Below are 20,528 nucleotides of genomic sequence, written 5' to 3'. Positions count from 1 at the left end.
GGTAGGGAGTAAAAGTGAAAAGTAAAGTTGTGAGCAGACGCTATATCTGCGCGTGGCGGCGGTGCTCATCTCCGTCCTGTTGACCCTTAAAGCCCGTTGTGGAAGAGAACCCGACCCGACCCAGGGCCAATGACATATAGGCTACCACAGTTTACCTTCCCCAGGTTTCCCAAGGTAGGGTAGGCAGGGTGAGAGAAAGTGTTACGAGGAAGTGAAAAGGGGAATGATGCTGAGAAGGGAATGAAGAGAGGAAGGGGAAGGGTGTAACGAAGAAGTGGAAGGGGGTAATGCAGGCGAGAAGAAGGGAATGAAGGGTGGAAGGGGAAGTATGTTACGAAGAAGTGAAAGGAGGGAATGATGCTTAGAAGAAGGGTGGAAGGGGAAGGGTGTTACGGAGAAGTGAAAGAGGGAATGATGCTCAGAAGGGAATGAAGGGTGAAAGGGTGCAAGGGGAAGGGTGTTACGGAGAAGTGAAATGAGGGAATGATGCTAAGGAGAAGGGAATGAAGGTAGAAAGGGTGCAAGGGGAAGGGTGTTACGGAGGAGTGACCAGAGAATGAAGCTGTAATTTCTGTAATCTATAGAAATATTTATGTACTAATTTGTCCATCCCCTTTATACTGACTACCTCTACATACATCAGATTAACTTCCGTCTTTCTCTTTCATATGCCTTTTCCTGTGATGCTGCTGCGTGGGCGACCAGTGAGAAAAGTGAATCTTGGATGTGATGTGGTCCCGGGTGTGGGGCAGAAATGGTGCGGCTGGGGCGGTGGCGGTGGTGGTGGTGGTGCTTCTCGCCGGCCACCCCCACCCCGCTCAGGCAAGGATTGGTGAGTGTGGTGTTCTAGAGGTGGTGGTGGTGGTGGTGGTAGTAAGAATAGGAATAATAGTAATGATGATTCTCTCTCTCTCTCTCTCTCTCTCTCTCTAAACCCATGAATCGTAAATACTGTCATTCCATTAGCGCGGATTAAGTAAACAAAAATATTACTCGGCCTTCACAATGATTATTTTTTCTTTCTATTTATTTTTTGTATGTAGATTATTATTTTTTTAACTACTATTGATTATCTCAAATTTAATAGAGCTCATGGAGGTCCGACTTTTACCTGCCTACCTGTATACCTGTTGACGGGTTTACCTGCATCTATATACCTGTTGATTAAGGCACATCACAGGTGGTCATGCCAAGGTGTTTTCCCACAGGTAAATTTTGGCACGTAACTGACTTCCACTACGACCTTAACTACACCACGAGCGGCGACATCAATAGCATGTGCTGGGATACCGAGTAAGTGGTCCCCCAAAAGCCCCGTTCCGCACCGACCCTCCCCGCCTTTCTCATGCCTACCCGCCCCATTCTCATATTTCCGAACTGTCTGCGTGATTGGCACCTCCCCGAGTCGTTGAGCCGTGGTTGACGCGCTGGTCGTATCTCACAAACTAACCATGCAATCATCTAATTATCCTCAGTGTGTTTCCCCTCAAAAAGTACCTATGCTCACCTTGCTTAACTACACTAACCTTACCTAACCTAACCTAACCACACCTAACTTAAACCAGCTAAATCTAACCTTAACTATACTAACCCTTATATTTATCCTCAAAACTACTTATATTCACCTTCATTTACCTAACCTAAACTAACCTAACCTACCCTAACCTTACGTAACCTAACCACACCTAACCTAAACCAACTTAACCTAACCTCAACTGAACTAACCTAATATTTCCACTCAAAAGTACCTATGTTCACCTTCATTTACCTAACCTAGCCTAACCTAACCACTGCTCTAAACTAAATCAGCTTAACGTAGCCTTAACTAAATGAACCTAAACAGGGTACTAAACACTGCTACATCTTAGGAATATGCGCCCCGTCCCCCCTCTCATACTCCTACTTGCCCCCCTTCCCCCACCTCACTATTCGTTTTAACCTCGCCTTTGCTTCTTTTCTCTTCCACCTCAGCCTCAGTTTTGCCTCTAGCTTCATTTCGTTCCCGCCTCCCCTCCTCTAACGTCCCCCCCCCCCCACGTCTCCTAACCTTATCCCTGCTTCTCCACCCTCCTCACCCCAACCCACCCCTCAGTCACCTCTTCCCCCCAACACCCCGTCGCCAAACCCCACCATTACCTTTTTTTTTTTTCCGTTCCGCCACACCCCAGTTCGAAACCTCCGCTACGCTCCTGGACTCTTTTACTTTTTCTATTTTTTTCTCTCCACCCCAGAACAAAACTCTCCTTTATTCTCATCCCCGCTTCTGCACCCCTTTGCCTCCCCACCCTCCCCGTCAGTACCTATTAACACATCCATTCCTTGCGTGTGTGTGTTTGTGTGTGTGTGTGTGTGTGTGTGTGTGTGTTTTCATGGCCCAAGTAAGTCTATGTAAGGTTATCAGAGGTGGGCACCCGCTAATTTTTTGTTAGTCCGCAATTCGCAATTCCGCAAACTTTGGTGGGCATTCCGCTAATCGCTAATCCTCAAATTTTCCGGCTTCGCCGGTCCGCTATCTCATATCCGCTAATGCTAACGCTAATATTTTTTTAGTCCATTAATGAAGTCCGCAACAGTCCGCTAACCCTCTATTCGTAGTTAAAAACATAATTTCCAATAAAATTACCTTACAATTTCTATACACTTTCATCAAGAATATTCTTGAATTTCCTGGAAATTGTGTTGTTGGCGGTTTTTTAAAGTCTGCGTTAGCGGACTATAATTTTGGCATTCCGCTAACTTCAAATCCCCTAATTTTTCAAATTTTCCGCTAACGATATTAGCGGATTAGCAATTAGCGGATTTAAATTGCGGAATGCCCACCTTTGAAGGTTATCAATACTGTTATGCCTCCTTGTTTAAACAGCTAATCAGTCCTTTATTCACTCATATAATCAGTCACTACTATTACCTTCTCTTCATCTTTCTTTTCTTCTTCTCATTCTTAACTTTTTTTTTTCCTCTCCTTGAGCAGCGATGACTCAGGTGACGCAGGTGAGTACGGCGACTACCTCTGCGATGCCCCGATGTCTCTTATCACCTCAGCCGTGGACGCGATGGTCAAGTTCGAGAGTAACCCGGACTTCATACTGTGGACCGGGTAAGCTATATTTCCTTTTGGCTCAGTTTAATCTTAACGTGTTTGTGACCGCTATGGGCCATTACTGCCAATACGTTTGCTACATCACGGAACACTTAACTACGAGTTCTCTTTATTTGTAGTCTGTGTGGTTGAAATGTGATATGTGCTTAATTGACCCATCTATTCATCTGTGTATCTATCTGTCTCTATCTTTATATGTATATCTGCCTTTCTACCTACTTAACTACCTTCCTACTTATTTACTTACCTACTTACCTACCTACCTATCTATATCTACCTATCTTTCTATCTTTATCTATCCGTTTAAATCTACCTACCTGGCTGTCTATCTCCGGCTGTCTGTCCATCATGTATGTGTGTGTGTGTGTGTGTGTGTGTGTGTGTGTGTGTGTGTGTGTGTGTGTTCCCGTCATACAGCTGCACCATCGGCGGCCCTCTTGGGAAATCAGTGGCCGTGTCCCATCGCTCTCTCCTGACGCGGCACCGGCAGTCTCGTGGCGCGCCGTTTTGTTTTGGTTCACGTGCCGGCGGCGGTGGTGGTGGTGGTGGTGATGGTGGTGAAGGTAGTGAGGGTGGGAGTAGCTAATCTTTTACTTCCTCGTTCTTCGTCGTTTATTCATTACGTAGCATCATGGTTAGGTTTAGTATTGGCTCAACTTTTGGTGCTGGTCCTGGTGTTGGTGTTGGTGTTGGTGGTAATGGTGCAGGTGCGGGTAATACTGGTGGAGGCTTATCTTCCACTTCTTCGAGCCTTACATATATAGAGTGACCATCATAATGTTAGGTTCTGTTTTAGTTCTAGTGGTGGTTAGGGAGGGGGGGGTGCTAGTGCTGGTGCTGGAGGCTTATCTTTCACTTCCTCGTTGTTTATATATATTTAGTAAGCATCGTAAAGTTAGGAGGAGCAAAGAGTGAGAAAGTTATGAAGGTCAAATTCGAGTTGTGTAAATTGTGTTGAGGTAAGGAATTACTACCTACATACAAAAAGATATATATTATTTTCTTGTTATTATTTTGGTCACACTGTTTATTATTTATTAGCATCATATAATTATTTAAGTCAGCATTAAGTGAAGAGTGAGAGAGCTGCGAGTGGTTTGGGTCGTTGATTGTGGTGCATGGTTGTTGTTGTTGTCGGTGGTGGTGATGGTGGTGGTGGTGGTTCGTTTGACACACTATAGCAAGGATCAAAATATTAGCATGACTTTTTTTTCATGTTGGGTTTAGAGCAACTGATTCTGTGATTATGTACATTTAAATTCTCCCTAAGTTTTTTCTTTGGGTGTGTAAAATTGTAAGTATATAAAGAAATAAGTTAATAATAATAATAATAATAATAATAATAATAATAATAATAATAATAATAATAATTTTTTCTTTGGGTGAATGTAAAATTGTAAGTATATAAAGTAATAAGTAAGCCATGAAGGGAATATATAAAAGCAGGACTAAGTTAGATAAAGGATACAAGTCTTCAAAGCTACCACCTTCACCTCTCACCACTACAGTCACCACCTCCTCTCACCACAGGCTTACCTCACCACTTCTCACCACCCTTATCACCTCCAACACCTCACCAGCCACCATCACCTCACCACAAACTTACCTCACCAGCATCACCATACCACCCACTACTCAATCATCATTTCCCTTCACCACTACAATCACCATATCCACCTCCTCCTCAACACCACCATCACTCCTCACCACCACCACCTCACCACCACCCCACCACCCTACAGGGACGACACGGCGCACGTCTCGGATGACCACTTCAGCACCAGCATCGTCGTGGATATCGTCACCAACCTCACAAGCCTCCTGGACAGCCGTTTCCCCAACACTCACTTTTTCCCCGTCCTCGGCAACCACGACTTCTTCCCCAAAAACCAGGTGAGGCGCTCTTCCTTCGCTTTCCTCCCTCTCCTTCCCCTTTTCTCCCCTTCCTTCCCCTTCTTTCCCCTTTTCTCCCCTTCTTTCCCCTTTTCTCCCCTTCATTCCCCTTTTCTCCCCTTCCTTCCCCTTTTCTCCCCTTCATTACCCTTTTCTCCCCTTCCTTCCCCTTTTCTCCCCTTCATTCCCCTTTCCCATCAATAAGTAAGATGTCCTTCCTTCCCCTCGTTCCCCTTCCTTCCCTTCCCTCCCCCTTCCTCCCCCTTCCTATCCTTCCCTCCCCCTTTCTTTCCCTCCCTCCCCCTTCCTTTCCTTCCCTCCTCCTCTTTCCCTTTCTCCCCTTTCTCCCCTTCATTCCCCTTTCCCTTATTCCTTTTCCCATAAACAGGTAAGACGCCCTTCCTTCCCTCCCTCCCCTTCCTTCCTCCCTCCCCCTTCCTTTCCATCCCTCCTCCTCTTTCCCTTTCTTCCCTTTCTCCCCTTCATTCCCCTTTCCCTTATTCCTTTTCCCATAAACAGGTAAGACGTCCTTCCTTCCCCTCGTTCCCCTTCCTTCCCCTTCCTCCCCCTTCCTTTCCTTCCCTCCTCCTCTTTCCCTTTCTCCCCTTTCTCCTCTTCCTTCTTCCATAACCAGGTGAGGCGTCCTTCCTTCCCCTTTCTTCCCCTTTCTTCTCTTCCTTCATCCATAACCAGGTGACGCGTTGTCCCTCCCCTTCCCTCTCCTTTCTTCCCCTTTCTCCTCTTCCTCTTCCCGTTAACAGATGACGCTTTCTTCCTCCCCCTTCCTCCCCTTTCACCCCTCCATAGCTAAAATAGGCGTCTTTCCATCCCTTTCCCTCCCCCTTCTTCCCCCAATAACTAGGTGAAATGCCCCTTCTCTTCTCCCCTCTCCCTTTCCTTTCCCCTTCTCTACATGACGTGACCCCCTCTTCCTTTCCCCATACCTTCCCTCAGAGCTTGCTGCAACGCCCTCCCTTCCCTCTTTAAGCCTTTACTGTTTCCTTTCTGAGCAGCACTGAGGAAAATAATGTTATAGTTTTATCGAAGGTACAGCCAGATGGGTCAGTATGCGTATTGGCTTAAGTAGTTTTTTTCATGTCCTTGTCATTCATTTGGAAATATATTTAGTACCTTCTGCAAAGCCAGCGCCGCCTGTTTATATTAGCGTAACAGAAGATGCATGTACTTAAAACCTTATGTCTCCAGTTTTAAAGTCAACGGAAGAGTCAGATTCGCATAGACAGGACTTGAGTTTTTCCGCAATAACCCCCTCCGCTATGCTTTCACCCCTCCCCCCACACAAGTTTTACCTCTGTTCTAGCATTCCTCAGCTCCTCACACCTTGCCTCTGTCGCTCTATCACCCTCAGGTTCCGGTGGGTGCAAGCTCCCTTCAGGCATCGGTGGCGGGGCTGTGGAAGCCGTGGTTTGACAGGCTGCGGACGGATATATACAGCGACTTCAAGACTCGTGAGTGACTGTGGGTGTGTGAGTGTGGAATGGTGGGTGGGCGGGTGTCTGTGTATGTGTTTGTGTGGATAGAGGTATGGGAGTGTGGGTAGGTGGATGTGAATGGACTGGCGGGTGAGTGGGTGGGTGGGTGTAAGTGTGAGTTGATGGGTGTAGGTGTAGCAGACATACATATAGATAAAAGGACAGACAGGCTGACAGATAGGCAGACAGACAGGCAGGCAGGCGGAGGCACAGACAACAGACGGACAGGCAAACGAGAGAGGTTCAACGTTTTCAGTTCCTCACTACAGATGTGCTTTCATTGATTTCGACAACTACCATTTATTGTAGTCAGGTGTCAAAAAGGATGTTGGTGATGGTGCTGTGGTGGGCGGTGGTAGTAGTGGTGACGGTGGTGGTAAGCTCTTCCGTGTCCCACCAACACTAAGATTGGGGCGTGTTCTCCTGCAGGCGGGTGGTACTGGGGCGACGTGCCGAACTCCAACGTGACGGTGGTGGCGCTCAACACGCTCATCTGGTACAAGAGCAACAACCACACAGACCTCCTCCCCGACTATGCGGCCGGAGCCCTCGACCCCGGCAACCAGTTCTCGTGGATCGACTCCCTCCTCACCGACCTGGAAGAGAGGGGCCGGCGGGTGAGTAGCCCTTCACGCCCCTCACGATGCGCCGTGAACACTTAAGCACGGGTTGCAGACACAGAAGCGACAAAAGAGAATCACAGAAGTCATTTCCTCCTGATTTACTTGGATTCCAGCTCTTTTTCTTTTAGCGTGTTGCAAACAAGTACAAGTCATCCCGCTAACAGCTGATTACTGTGCGTTGCCCACACACTGAACGTCCCGCATTGCGCGAGCCGCCTCTGCCGGAACCCATTAGCTGACCCTCATGAGCCATAACGCGGCGCTCGTCCCTCTGACGACTTTACGGCCCCGTCGGGGGGACACACACGCACCATTACCCTTCCGGAGGGGCCCGGCTCTCCTGGGCCTGGCCTGGCGGGGGTACACCCGAGGGTTGGGTTGGCGCCGCCGTCACTGAATATCGAAATGTATTGATGCTGCGATGTCAGCATGAAGCGTTGGCACGTGAGATGAAGTAAAAACTATAAATTTGCATAGCAAAAATTCACAGCGCAAACACAATATATCTTTTTTTTATCACAAATCATACTTATAATGAGTCTTGCTATTTAGCGTTCCAAGCAATTTCAGAATGCTTAATTATGCAACAGCTGCCTGTGATAATATCGGAAATTAAATCTCGTGCTGTGATGTGCAACTTGTTGAGGCGACTGAGGCGTGATTTCCAGTTGCGTTGCTGCCTCAGAGTTGGCCCTGAAAGGCCTGACGCGACGACCTGTGCCGCGGTGGTGTCGGGGCGGCGTGAAGGCGGGGGGTAGTGGGGGGTGGTGATGTTAGCTCTCGGGGAGGATCAGGGAGCCATTTTCAAAGAATTCTATGATAATGATTGCCATGCATATTCTATCCCAAAGTATTGTTATTTATGACATAACTGTATAATTCGTTTATTCATTTTTTATGCAATTATCCAGATTGTTTTGTTTTTGTGTTATTTCAGTCACGTGTTGGAAAAACTCCTTGAGATGGAAAAAAATAAGTATATAAATATGAAAATGAATATACAAATGAAAATCAGCTGGATAATATAATCTTCATCTTCATTCATTCATTCATCACTTTGCATGTTAGTGCCCAGGTGTGTGTAACCCCCCTCCCCCCGTGTTGCAGGTGTACATCGTGGGCCACATCCCTCCCGGCACCTTTGAGCGGTACCAGCAGGAGACGAAGGGCTTCCACTGGTACCAGCCCCGCTACAACGAGGCCTTCATCCAGGTACAGTGGGCCGAGAAGTATTTTCCTCCTTGTGAACAATGGAAAACAGAGTGAGCGAAAACCAGAGAGTGGACGCTGTTATATGTAAATGCCGTATGATTTAGACCATTTTCATATTACTTCACGTTCTTGGGTAGGATTTACTTTCTTGACTTGGGTAAGGCCCAGTCTGCCCTCCGTCACACAATCACACTGCTTGAGAATCACCGGTAACTTTTTTTTATCAATCATTTGCACTCCGGATGTTGTTGTTTTTTTGTTGTTTTTTTGTTTTTGTTTTTTACAGAAGTCTGCTATAATTTCTTGGGACTCCCTAGAACATTGTATCCCATAAATACAGATAAATGTGAATATGATATCGCTTATGTAGATTGATAATTAGTGATTAGTTAGAGCATTCAGCAAGAAAAAATATAGAAGAGGTTTATGCAACTAATTTCTGCACCAATATCAATATTATTAAATTAGAATATTACGTTACTTAGATAAAGACTTAAGTGCTCTGTTACAGCCTTCAACAGATGATACTTTGACATTAAGACAGGATGTTGTGATTCCCTGAGCCACTCCAGATTATTGCAGCCCACAAGCATAACTAAAAGATGATAGAATGTCAGTTTCCGTAGCCACAAGCCTTGCACACTAAGTCAATCCATTAATGAACCTCGCCACTCCCTGAACCTGACCCGCCCCGTCCCGCCCCTCCCTCAGCTGATACAGGAACATGCTGACGTGATCGAGGCCCAGTTCTTCGCCCACCACCACACCGACTCCTTCAGGTAAGCTAATGTGTAAGTTAGTGTTATGTCATTTTTTTTTTTTTTTTTTTTTTTTAGAATAAAGAAGGGGACACACCCTCTTCGTTGTGGGATGTTAATTAAGAAGCCGTGTCTGTCCCTCCAGGCTGTTCTTCGACGAGGATAGAGTCCCTGTGTCCTATCAGCTCCTGGCGCCGGGAGTCACGCCCTGGCGATCCACGCTGTCGGAGGAGACGGGCGCCAACAACCCGGGCATCAGACTCATCTCCTACGACACCGATACTGGCAGGGTGAGTTGCACGGGGGTTAGCTGACCTTTCTCTGCTAACTGGTCCCTTGTTGTGCATTTACCCCTTGACTGCGGATTTCCTACAAGAAGACATCACTGAGCTACAGGAACGGAGCAAAAAGTGGCTGCTACAATTCAATGAAGAAAAATGTAAAGTCATGCACCTTGGGAGGGGATATCCAGCACACCAATACCACAAGGGAAACACTCCACTATCCACCACAGAGGCAGAGAAAGACCTGGGATTATAAGTTTACCAGGCTACCAGTGAAAGCCAAATCCGTGCCAATCGCAGCGGACGGGTTAAGAGGCGGTAATACAAGGACCAGACGGAAAGGTATAAAAGAAACATCGTGGTATTTCTACAGACAAAAAAAAATGGGGATGTCAAAGAAGTGCCGTGTTGTTGGATAATATAACGCAGAAGCAGTAGAAAGCTTGTGTGTAGTTCATAGGAGCTAAAATGCTGTCAGATAACGAAAAATAAATGCTCAGTTATTTAGTTCATTGTCAGCAAGCCTTTCAGGTCACGTTGTTCCAGACAGATGACGCAAAATTACCTCTTCCAATGCAGTAGTTTCGTCGAGTTTGTGTGTCTGTCCCTTTTTGGAGATTGTACGTTTACACTTGAGGCGCGCTCACACACACACACACACACACACACACACACACACACACACACACACACACACACACACACACACACACACACACACACACACACACACACACACACACACACACACACACACACACACACACACACACACAAACAAAAACAAACAAATAAATAAACAATAACCCAAACAAACAAAAGCGAGCAAACAAACAAACAATCAAACACAAACGCACACAAAAACAAAGAAATACACACACACACACACACACACACACACACACACACACACACACACACACACACACACATACACACACACACACACACATATATATACACACGTCACCCCTCACCTTGCCCTCGCCCCGCCCAGGTGATGGACGTGCACACCTACTACCTGGACCTGTCTGCGGCCAACCAAGCGGGGCGGGCTGAGTGGCGGCTCGAGTACAACTTCTCGTCCACGTATGACCTGAACGAGCTCACCCCCGACACCCTCTACGAGCTGGCCAAGGAACTCAAGGTGTGTGTGTTTGCCTTGTTGTATACACTTATATTGTTGTTTACATAATTAGTCATGATCGTATTGTCCTGTATCCATATCCATAGTAACCTAACCTATCCTTGAACTCGTGAATGGTGTGTGTGTGTGTGTGTGTGTGTGTGTGTGTGTATTTACCTAGTTGTATTTACCTAGTTATAATTTTACAGGGCCTGGGCTTACGCTCGTGTGGTCCCGTCTCCATATCTGTACTTGTCCAGTTTTTCCTTAAAGTTGTGCACACTCTTCGCCGATACTACATCCTCACTTAGTCTGTTCCAAACCTTTATCCTTCTTTGCGGGAAGCTATATTTTTTATGTTATATTGTTTATGGTATATTGTTTTTTGTGTGTGTGGCTGTGGGGGGGGGTTTCTCTATGGCCTTTTTAGCAGTAAATTGTTACGCCCATAATTTTGCAGTGTCCCCTAAATGTCCTTATTTATGGGGGGGTTACACTAAGTTTTTACTAATTTACGTATTTCATGAGAGCCTTTTTATATCTAAGTGTAGCCTATTTGTGATTTTTTTTATATTTAATGAAACACTAAACGTTTTCAATGTGATACTTTTCGACCATATTTCTTGATACTTCACCAGACCCATCACAATTTATTTATGACCTTATTCACACATTAATGCACAGGACGGAGCCTTTTCAATATAGAGGTGATTTAGTGTTATTATTTCTGAACGGTATATATTTCGTTGTGGGAAAGTTTTTTTCTTTTTTTCTTTTTTTCACGTTCGGCCTATTGCGCGGGTAGGCTTTCATGAAAGCCATGCATGGCATGTTGGTTGGCCCCAGCCCGTTAGTGGCGCAGGCAAGTGTTTTATAGTGGTACCATTTTCTATTGGCTCATGCTAGCCCCCGGGGCTCCACTTGATTCTCTTATGAGTTTCGCTAGAGTCCGGATTTTTAAGAATAGCGTTAACTTTTTTCACTGATAAATTGATTTGTTTTCTTATTCGTAACACTTGCTAGGGTGCGCACTCTGCGCCGCCTCAGACAGGCTCGCTCTTGACCCCCCACTCGTACTAATGGCGATGGCAATAGTAGTAATTTTGACAACAATAACAATAATATCAATGATAATAATAATATCAATAATAATAATAACAATAATGATAATAATAATGGTAATAATAATAATATGTAAAAGTTATAAATGGGCTGCGAGTTACTAATCTTTCTACCTCCCTTCCTCCACATTCTCCTCCTCCTTCTCCTCTTCCTTCTTCTCCTCCTCCTCTTAATATTACTCTTTTTAATATTTCAATCGTTTCTCTTTCTACTTCTTATTTTACTTTTCTTTTGTCTTCTACTTCTTGATCTTATTCCACTTCGTCCACTCCTACTACTACTACAACTAATAATAATGATAACAATAACGACAATAATAATGATAATGATAATAATAATAATAATAACAATAATAGTAACAACAACAACAACAATAACAATAATAATAATAATAATAATAATAATAATAATAATAATAATAATAATAATAATAATCCTCTACTCATACTAGCCTAATAATAACAACAATAACAATAATAACAGTCCTACCCCTACTCCTTCCCCTGCAGGACGACAGGGACACCTTCAACGCCTACTACAGCGCCAACACCGTCAGCCTGGAGGACCCCGAGGTGTGCGAGGAGCAGTGCCGCCGCCTCCACTGGTGCGCCATCACGGAGGTCGACTACGATCGCTTCTACAGCTGTAACGTTGCCGGGAGGGTCGCGCCCGTGTGTGCCGCCCTCAGCCTGCTGGCCCCGCTGCTCCTGGCCCTGCTGCCGCGCTAGTCACCCGCCTGTCTGTCCGTCTGTCTGTCTTTATGTGTGTGTATTCCGGGACATGCTTAACGAACGATGATGCTGAGGTTAGTTTCCATAATGCTAGTCTGTTTTAGTATTTCATTGGCTGTGTTCTAGCACCCTGTATTCTGTGTATAGAGTAGTTTACTTATATATAAATGGCATGCTTCCAAGGTGACTTAATGTAATGTCGTATATGTGTGTGTTCCAGGATATGTCGAAGGAATAGGCTCACAGCGTTGCCGGACATGTTTCGCCTCATGGTTAGTTTACGTCAGTCTCTGTCGTAGTATTGCCTTGCAGTAGAATCCAGTCTTGTAGTATAATTCCTTGTAATATACTTCCATCTTGTTGTATAATTCCATATTCGGTGTACTGATAGTGTCTTAATACTTTTCTGTAAAAGGATTAATATGTTCTTAATTAAATTTCACTTAAGCAGTGTTGGTCTGTGTTGTAGTATTACGTAGTAAGTGTTCTAAATATTAATATATATTCTGCGTAATAGTAGTATTGTGTATTTTCTATATAAAAAAAAACATTTCGTTTCTCCTAATGACAATTTTTGTTGAAGCATTACATGGCATGTGTTCTGATAGAATTTATTGTCTATTATTTCTCTATGATATTTTATTATATACGTATGAAAAGTATGACTAACATCGCTGTGCTAAATGAATCATGTTCTCTATGAACTTAAACCCTTCAAGAGGTAAGTGACAAGGCGCCTGTGGCCCTTTATCGAGTTTTCTTTTTGGCAACTTCCCTTTTCATTGAAGAAGCAGAGTGTGTGTATGTGTGTGTGTGTGTGTGTGTGTGTGTGTGTGTGTGCGCGTGTGTGTGTCTCGCCTGTGTTGCTATGTTCGCCATAAATCACAGTCACCGCGAGGCTCAGACAGTTAATCTTTTCCTGCTGTCACTGATTCGTTGGCATTTTTCCTCCTGTTCTCTGTTTTAACGCAGATGGAGTGAGACAACGCAGCACCGAGAATAGAGGAGCACGAGGGCGTTTTGTAGCGTCCGCGGAGGGCCGTCTCTGGTGTCTGGCTTCTTTTCCTTTGCGAATTTTCTGTTTTAACGCAGATAGAGCGAGGCGGCGTTGCACTGCAGAAAAAAAAGAGAAAATCAAGCCTGTTCGTGGTGGTGGTGGGGGCGGGTTGGGGGAGGGAGAGGAAAATGTGTTCTTAGTGCTGTTTTGTTCAAGGTCCTGCAAAGAGAAAGCGTTGGCACTTAAGATGACCTGTTAATGGTTCTGAAGACGCCAATCACTTCGACTTCCCAACAGAACGAAACAGTGCAATTGCGTTCTTGGGTTTAATATTGAAAGGGTGAAGCGACTCGGTTTCCTCCATCACCCTTACAGAACGAAACAGTGCAATTGCGTTCTAAGGTTTAATATTGAAAGGGTGAAGTGACTAGGTTTTCTCCATCACCCTTACAGAACGAAACAGTGCAATTGCGTTCTAAGGTTTAATATTGAAAGGGTGAAGTGACTCGGTTTACTCCATCACCCTTACAGAACGAAACAGTGCAATTGCGTTCTAAGGTTTAATATTGAAAGGGTGAAGTGACTCGGTTTCCTCCATCACCCTTACAGAACGAAACAGTGCAATTGCGTTCTTGGGTTTAATATTGAAAGGGTGAAGTGACTCGGTTTCCTCCATCACCCTTACAGAACGAAACAGTGCAATTGCGTTCTAAGGTTTAATATTGAAAGGGTGAAGTGACTGGGTTTTCTCCATCACCCTTACAGAACGAAACAGTGCAATTGCGTTCTAAGGTTTAATATTGAAAGGGTGAAGTGACTGGGTTTCCTCCATCACCCTTACCACGTACTCTGCCATCCCTCGTTACAGTCTAAGTCACCACCATCACTCTTTGTTCACCAGCATCACCATTTTCAACATGCGTATTGTTTATCATCACCACATACAACATTCAGCACCAAAACTACCACACTACCAATTTTGTTTGCGATCTGCACCATCACTACCGCCTCCTCCTCCTCCTCCTCCTCCTCTGTATACACCACAGTCACCATCACCCTTCTCCACCATTCACGTTCGATACTCCACTGGTATTACCTCCACCACCTCTCACACCACCACCACCTCGGGGGCCTTAAACTCCATCATTCATAGCCGAATCTCCTCCACCACCACCACCACCACCACCACCACCAATAAACTGCCCACGTGCTGTGCCTTTGGATACCGAGTTTTCGTAACACACAAACCACAACACCCAACACCCTCATTTGTCACCCCCTCCCCTGTCAACCCCTCCCTTTCCCTCCCTTTCCTCTCTTCCCTTGCCTTCCCATTCCCTTCCCTCCCTTCCCATTCCCTCCCCTCCCTTCCCTTGCCTTCCCATTCCCTTCCCTCCCTTCCCATTCCCTCTCCTCCCTTCCCATTCCTTCCCCTCACTTTCCCTGCCCTTCCCATTCCTTCCCCTCACTTTCCCTGCCCTCCCCTTACCTCCCCTTTCCCTCCCCTCTCAATCCCTCCTGCCTTCCCTTTCCATCCCTCCCCTACTTATAAATTCACCCCTACTAAACTTTCACCCACCCTTCCTTCTGCATTCCACCCCTTCCCCCTCCCTCCCCCTCCCTTCCCTCTACATCCCACTTCACCCCCCTCACATCCTCCTGCATCCTACCCCTTCCATCTATCTCCCCCTCCCTTCCCTTTACATCCCACCCCTTCCATCCCGCCCTCCCTTCTGCATGCCACCCCTTCCATCTACCCCCCCCCCTCCCCATTGTATTCTTATCCTGTTGGTCTTCCACTTTCGTCCATTCCACCCTTTATAACGGAGATAAGCACCGAGGCCACGCGCATCTCCACCTCGTCCACCTCTAATTTTCACTACCTTTTCAATCCTCCACCTCGTCCACCTCTTCTTTTCACTACCTTTTCAACCCTCCAACTCGTCCACCTCTTCTGTTCACTACCTCTTCAACCCTCCACCTCGTCCACCTCTTCTGTTCACTACCTCTTCAACCCTCCATCCCCAACCACCACCTCCATATACCACCACATACTTTCATCCATTCCACCCCTTCCAATATATCAACTGATTCCACCCCTCCTCTGCTCATATATCCACCTCTAATCACCATCTCCTCCACCTCTTATCAGTACTCCTTCCACTACTTTACACTAACTCCCTTCCATATATCCCCCGCCCATATATCCACCCCTAACCACCACCTTCTCTACTTGTTATCCTTACCCCTTCCACTACTCCACTTGCTCCCTTCCTACCCTCCCCATCACATATATCCACCCCAATTCGACTCCCACGTTCTGTAGTCCACCTTCCTCCACCCCGCACACCCCACAACGCTGCCCACCCAACCATCCAACCAACTCACCACCACACTGCTACATCTCACACCGCCACCATACCGCCGCCACCTCGCCACCAAGAATCCCACGTCAGGACCCTCCAATATCTTAGGCTCAAGGGACGACTTAACAGGCTTTTGATGTCCCTTGTCCCGCTTCTCTAACGGCCATTAAGTCCTCGTTTACACATCCTGCCGGTATAGTAATCTCATGCCTCGTCTCTGCCTCCCCCCCCTCACCCTCCCTTGCACCCCCCCACCCCACTACCACCGTCGATGTGTCCTGAGTGGTGGGGGTGATGGTAATGGTGGTGGTGGTGGGCAGATAGGGGTTTACACGTGTTTTAGGGTACGGTGTTTGGTGTAGTATTCCTTCACTCCTTCACTTTTTTTCCGTTTTCTTTGTTTACGTGTACCTTTTCTTTTTCTTCTCTATCGCACTTATTCATATTCTTATCATTTTTCTTTTTTTCGCTCTGTTTATTTTTTTTACGCGTGCTCTACAGATCGGTTTTAAAAGTCGGTGTTGATTTAGTTTTCTTTATCTTTTCCCCCGTTTTTTTTTCACTTTTTCTTTTACTTCCTCGTTTTCTTCTCCTATATCGCACTTCTTCTTATTTATGTTCTTCTTTTTGTCGTCTTCGTCTTCTGTATCTCATTTGTTCTTATTTTTTATTCATATTCTTATCATTCGTCTTTCGATGTTTATTTATTTATTGGTTTAAAGGTTCGGTGTTGCTATAGTATTCGTTTTCTTCCTCTCCCTTTTTTTTTTCTTTCTCTTCTAGCCAGTCTTTCTCTTCCTCTCCCTTTTTTTTCTTTTTCTTCAAGTCAGTCTTTTTCTTCCTCTTTTTTTTCTTTTTCTTCTGGTCAGTCTTTCTCTTCCTCTCCCTTTTTTTTCTAGTCAGTCTTTTTCTTCCTCTCTTTTTTTTCTTTTTCTTCTGGTAAGTCTTTCTCTTCCTCTCCCTTTTTTTTCTAGTCACTTTTTTTTCTAGTCAGTCTTTTTCTTCCTCTCTTTTTTTCTTTTTCTTCTGGTCAGTCTTTTCCTTCCTCTCCCTTTTTTCTTTTTCTTCTGGTCAGTCTTTTCCTTCCTCTCCCTTTTTTCTTTTTCTTCTGGTCAGTCTTTTCCTTCCTCTCCCTTTTTTCTTTTTCTTTTAGTCAGTCTTTCTCTTCCTCTCCCTTTTTTTTCTAGTCAGTCTTTTTCTTCCTCTCCCTTTTTTATTTTTCTTCTAGTCAGTCTTTTCCTTCCTCCCTTTTTTTTCTGGTCAGTCTTTTTCTTCCTCTCCCTTTTTTTTCTAGTCAGTCTTTTTCTTCCTCTCCCTTTTTTTATTTTTCTTCTAGTCAGTCTTTCTTCTCCTACATCTCACTTCTTCGTATTCATCTTCTTCTACCTCTTGTCTTCTTCATCTTCCACATCTCACTTGTTCGTATCCTTATTCATATTTTTCTCATTCTTCATTCTTTAGTCATTATTTTTTTCCTGTATTAGTTAGACAAAGCGGTGAGGAAGCAACATTAAGCACCACCACCACAATAACGCACTACAACACACATAAGCCATTTATACACATCCTCTCACGTATATGGACACCTCTCCTCCCGAAATTGACCTCTCTTTCGGCCACCTCTCTGGATTCTTTTTAGGAGCACCGAGTAGCGGGCTTTATTTTATTATTGTTTCCTTTTTTTGTGCCCTTGAGCTGTCTCCTTTGTTGTAAAAAAAAATACCCAGGACGCTCAAGCCAATATTCTCAAACACCTCGGAGCTCACAGACACACCCATTTCATAAAGCTTTCGTAGAGGTTGTGTTAGTATTTCCATGGGTAGTTAAGGAGGTTACTCATAGTTTGACGAGGCTTCTGCATTATGAAAGTGAGAAAACACTCCTAAGAATCCCGGACCCGATTAATCTCCTTTGTGGTCTTGGAAATAGATGTTGTAAGCGCCGAAAGCGTCCCAGAATACGGGCCTCGGCCTCCTCAATATCCAGCTCCACAGCCTCCGAACACCTGCCGCGCCACGAGAAATAACGGGGATTTTTATTTTTCGTAGGTATTTTCTTTTCCTTTTGTTTAGCCCTGAGTCTGTTTTACCTTACACACACACACACACACACACACACACACACACACACACACACACACACACACACACACACACACACACACACACACACACACACACACACACACACACACACACACACAGACACACACACACACACACACACACACACACACACACACACACACACACACACACACACACACACACACACACACACACACACACACACACACACACACACACACACACACACACACACACACACACACACACACACACACACACACACACACACACACACACACACACACACACACACACACACACACACACACACACACACACACACACACAGACAGACACAGACACACACACACACACACACACTGAGAGTAACAATGCCTCTCTCGCCCTATCAAGTGGTGGTTGCGAAGCGTAGCACAGTGAAGGCAGTGAAATAATCTAGAGGAATTGAAACTGATGCAAACAGATCTAGACGCGTGCTTTATCAAATGTTATCGTGTTGGTTGTGAAACGTTGACCTACAAACGTAATTGAGCTTTGAAACTTGATTATTTATGTATTTGTGTTGAGGGGTGGGTAGTTTTTCGCACTATGGATCAAGTGTAGGTTATGAAACATCGAATTGTTAATGGAATGAATATCTAAAAAAAGAAAAAGAAAATATATAGATAGATATGTAGCTTGAATTAATCTTGTGCTATGTGAGACTATATATTTAATGAAACTTAAACAAAAAAACATAGATTTATGAACAGGTATAGATCAGTATGTCCTATCAAATACTAACGCCACACAGGTTACAATAGTGGTTCTTAAGATTACCAAAACTACACGAGCCATCAATAAAGCGTGCGGCTGGAGAGAATCAAGTCGTTATCAAAGGATGTGTCGCAGTATCAGATAATTTTGGTACCCGAATTACCTAAGTGGATATTGAGGTCACCGAGGTTACGCAAGATACCCGCTAATACCTTTACACGAGGGTACAGGAGAGCGGACACCTGGGGAGCGGACACCTACTATGGGGAAGCCAAGTCATGTTCTAAAGGTGTGCTATTACCTGGCTCTGAGTGAGTGTGTGTATGTGTGTGTGTGTGTGTGTGTGTGTGTGTGTGTGTGTGTGTGTGTGTCATGCTTTTGTCGCCTTGTTACTTTGGGGGGAGAAAAAGATAGTGCAAAAGACGCTATATAGAGTAAGCAATAACTACTACTACTACTACTACTACTACAATAATAATAATAACAATAATGATGATGCTAAGACGAAAAGAAAATGGAAAATTCAATGTCAGTGGTGGTGGTTAGTGTGGTGGTAGCGGAAGCGGTGATAACAGCAGTGGTGGTGGTGGTGGTGGTGGCGGCGGCGGGGACAAACTTGTGTTCTAATGTTTCACCGGGAAAAGTTTTTGTGGCTGCTTGGGTTCCGGCGTCCGGCAGCACAGCTTAAATCTGGCCACTGCGCTCGCCGGCCAGACGCTCCTCCCTGTATACGTCCACCGCGAGACCGTGAAACACTGTCACCCCTAGCCACTCATCCTTCTATACCCACACCCCCATACCCTTGCCAATTGCCCTTATATCCACAGTCCAGATATTATAAATGAACCCCTATAGCCCTTCCCATGCCCCTTGCCCTTATATGCCCAGAATTTATGTATAAGCCCCTAGTGCCCTTCCCTTGCCCTTTGCCCTTTCTCCATAAATAGCACAAGAGTATGGAAAATGTACCGTGAACCTTAGGGACATATTTTTTTTCTGTATACCCCACTCCAAAAATAGCCTCGACCCTTGCACCCTCCACCTTTCCCCTTCCCCCTTCTCATCTTCATAACACGAGAGTAAGGAAAATATATCATCAACCCGAAGGACACACTCTTGCATAATCATTGTCCAAAAGTAATGTGTAACTCCCTATCGTCTTCCGCTTGACCCTTTTCTTCTTCATTTGACAAGAGTAAGGACAGTAACGTGAACCCGAGGAACAGACCGACGTTGCCAGATTGTCGTACTCTGCCTCTGTTTGCCGATTTCCGACCCCAAAAACTGCTTTCATCACCCAAATAACTGCCTTCATTTATGGTTATCGTTTAAATGGTTAATTATTGATACTTCTTGGGAACAGTTATGTGCTCAGAAACCGGTAAATACGCCGCTCTGAGCACGATAATCTTGCAACGGTGGGAGACGCTTTTTTGTATACCCACAGTCGAAAAGGAATGTACATATAAGCCAAGCCCCTATAGCCTTCCCCTCGCCCTTTGCCCATTAACTTCTTCATAGCACAAGAGTAAGGAAAACATAACATGAACCCGAGGAACACACACACATTCCTATTTACATCCTAGTCATTCGTCCCTGATATACGCAAAGCCCCAACCAAACACACTGTTGACACTTGTACCACCGCCCCTCCCCCCCTCCATACACTGAACGCCCTCCTCGCTTAACACGGAAAAAGTAAGACTGTAATATATATCCGGTAGACAGTCTCTCAGTCCCTGTGTATACCCAAATCCCTAACTCAACACATAAACACCGGTAGCCTCATCCCCAGACATTGAAAGCCCTCCTATAACAAAAGAAAAGTAAGAGTATAGTGTGTTCCCTCTGCCCCATCCACTCGTCCCTGTGTATACCTAGTGACCCAAACACCTGTAAACACCTGTAGCTTCGCCCCTAGACACTAAAAGCCCTTTCAGTGGAGCAACAGGAAGTAAAATACACCAAACACTCTCG

General features: G+C 45.1%; 2 protein-coding genes across 5 annotated transcripts in view; both read left to right on the top strand.

The window, feature by feature from the left end:
• The window catches only part of LOC127005878 (acid sphingomyelinase-like phosphodiesterase 3b), a 41,904-nt gene extending 28,932 nt beyond the window's left edge, over positions 1–12,972 (top strand). For 2 of the 3 annotated variants that reach the window (XM_050875210.1, XM_050875209.1), the window contains exons 2-12: positions 706–832; positions 1,209–1,293; positions 2,972–3,097; positions 4,843–4,993; positions 6,363–6,462; positions 6,916–7,103; positions 8,217–8,321; positions 9,033–9,100; positions 9,225–9,369; positions 10,361–10,510; positions 12,121–12,972. In XM_050875210.1, the coding sequence (XP_050731167.1) occupies positions 730–832; positions 1,209–1,293; positions 2,972–3,097; positions 4,843–4,993; positions 6,363–6,462; positions 6,916–7,103; positions 8,217–8,321; positions 9,033–9,100; positions 9,225–9,369; positions 10,361–10,510; positions 12,121–12,339 (1,440 nt within the window). In that variant the 5' untranslated portion in view covers positions 706–729 and the 3' untranslated portion in view covers positions 12,340–12,972. Of the gene's footprint in view, positions 1–705; positions 833–1,208; positions 1,294–2,971; positions 3,098–4,842; positions 4,994–6,362; positions 6,463–6,915; positions 7,104–8,216; positions 8,322–9,032; positions 9,101–9,224; positions 9,370–10,360; positions 10,511–12,120 lie in introns of those variants that run through there. The other variant, XR_007758961.1, reaches the window with a different exon arrangement.
• Positions 12,973–13,111: 139 nt separating this feature from the next.
• On the top strand, positions 13,112–16,635 carry LOC127005879 (uncharacterized). Of its 2 annotated transcripts, none has more exons than XM_050875212.1 (2): positions 13,112–13,663; positions 14,054–16,635. In XM_050875212.1, exon 2 carries the CDS (start codon positions 14,257–14,259, stop codon positions 15,463–15,465), a length of 1,209 nt encoding a protein of 402 aa, XP_050731169.1. In that variant the 5' UTR covers positions 13,112–13,663; positions 14,054–14,256; the 3' UTR covers positions 15,466–16,635. The 2 variants fall into 2 exon arrangements, with proteins under 2 accessions (XP_050731169.1, XP_050731170.1); XM_050875213.1 differs by lacking the exon at positions 13,112–13,663 and adding an exon at positions 13,970–14,053 and having other exon boundaries at positions 14,132–16,635.
• The last annotated feature ends 3,893 nt before the right edge of the window (positions 16,636–20,528 follow it).

Source organism: Eriocheir sinensis, chromosome 31 (genome assembly GCF_024679095.1).
Source record: "Eriocheir sinensis breed Jianghai 21 chromosome 31, ASM2467909v1, whole genome shotgun sequence".
NCBI classification, from domain to species: Eukaryota; Metazoa; Arthropoda; class Malacostraca; order Decapoda; family Varunidae; genus Eriocheir; species Eriocheir sinensis.
The sequence above is the reverse complement of the archived record's forward strand: the minus strand, read 5'-3'. Positions and strand labels throughout refer to the sequence as shown.

What these genes read in the sequence shown, in the direction of transcription:
- LOC127005879 (XM_050875212.1), top strand. Translation starts at nt 14,257, where the DNA reads ATGCGTATTGTTTATCATCACCACATACAACATTCAGCACCAAAACTA.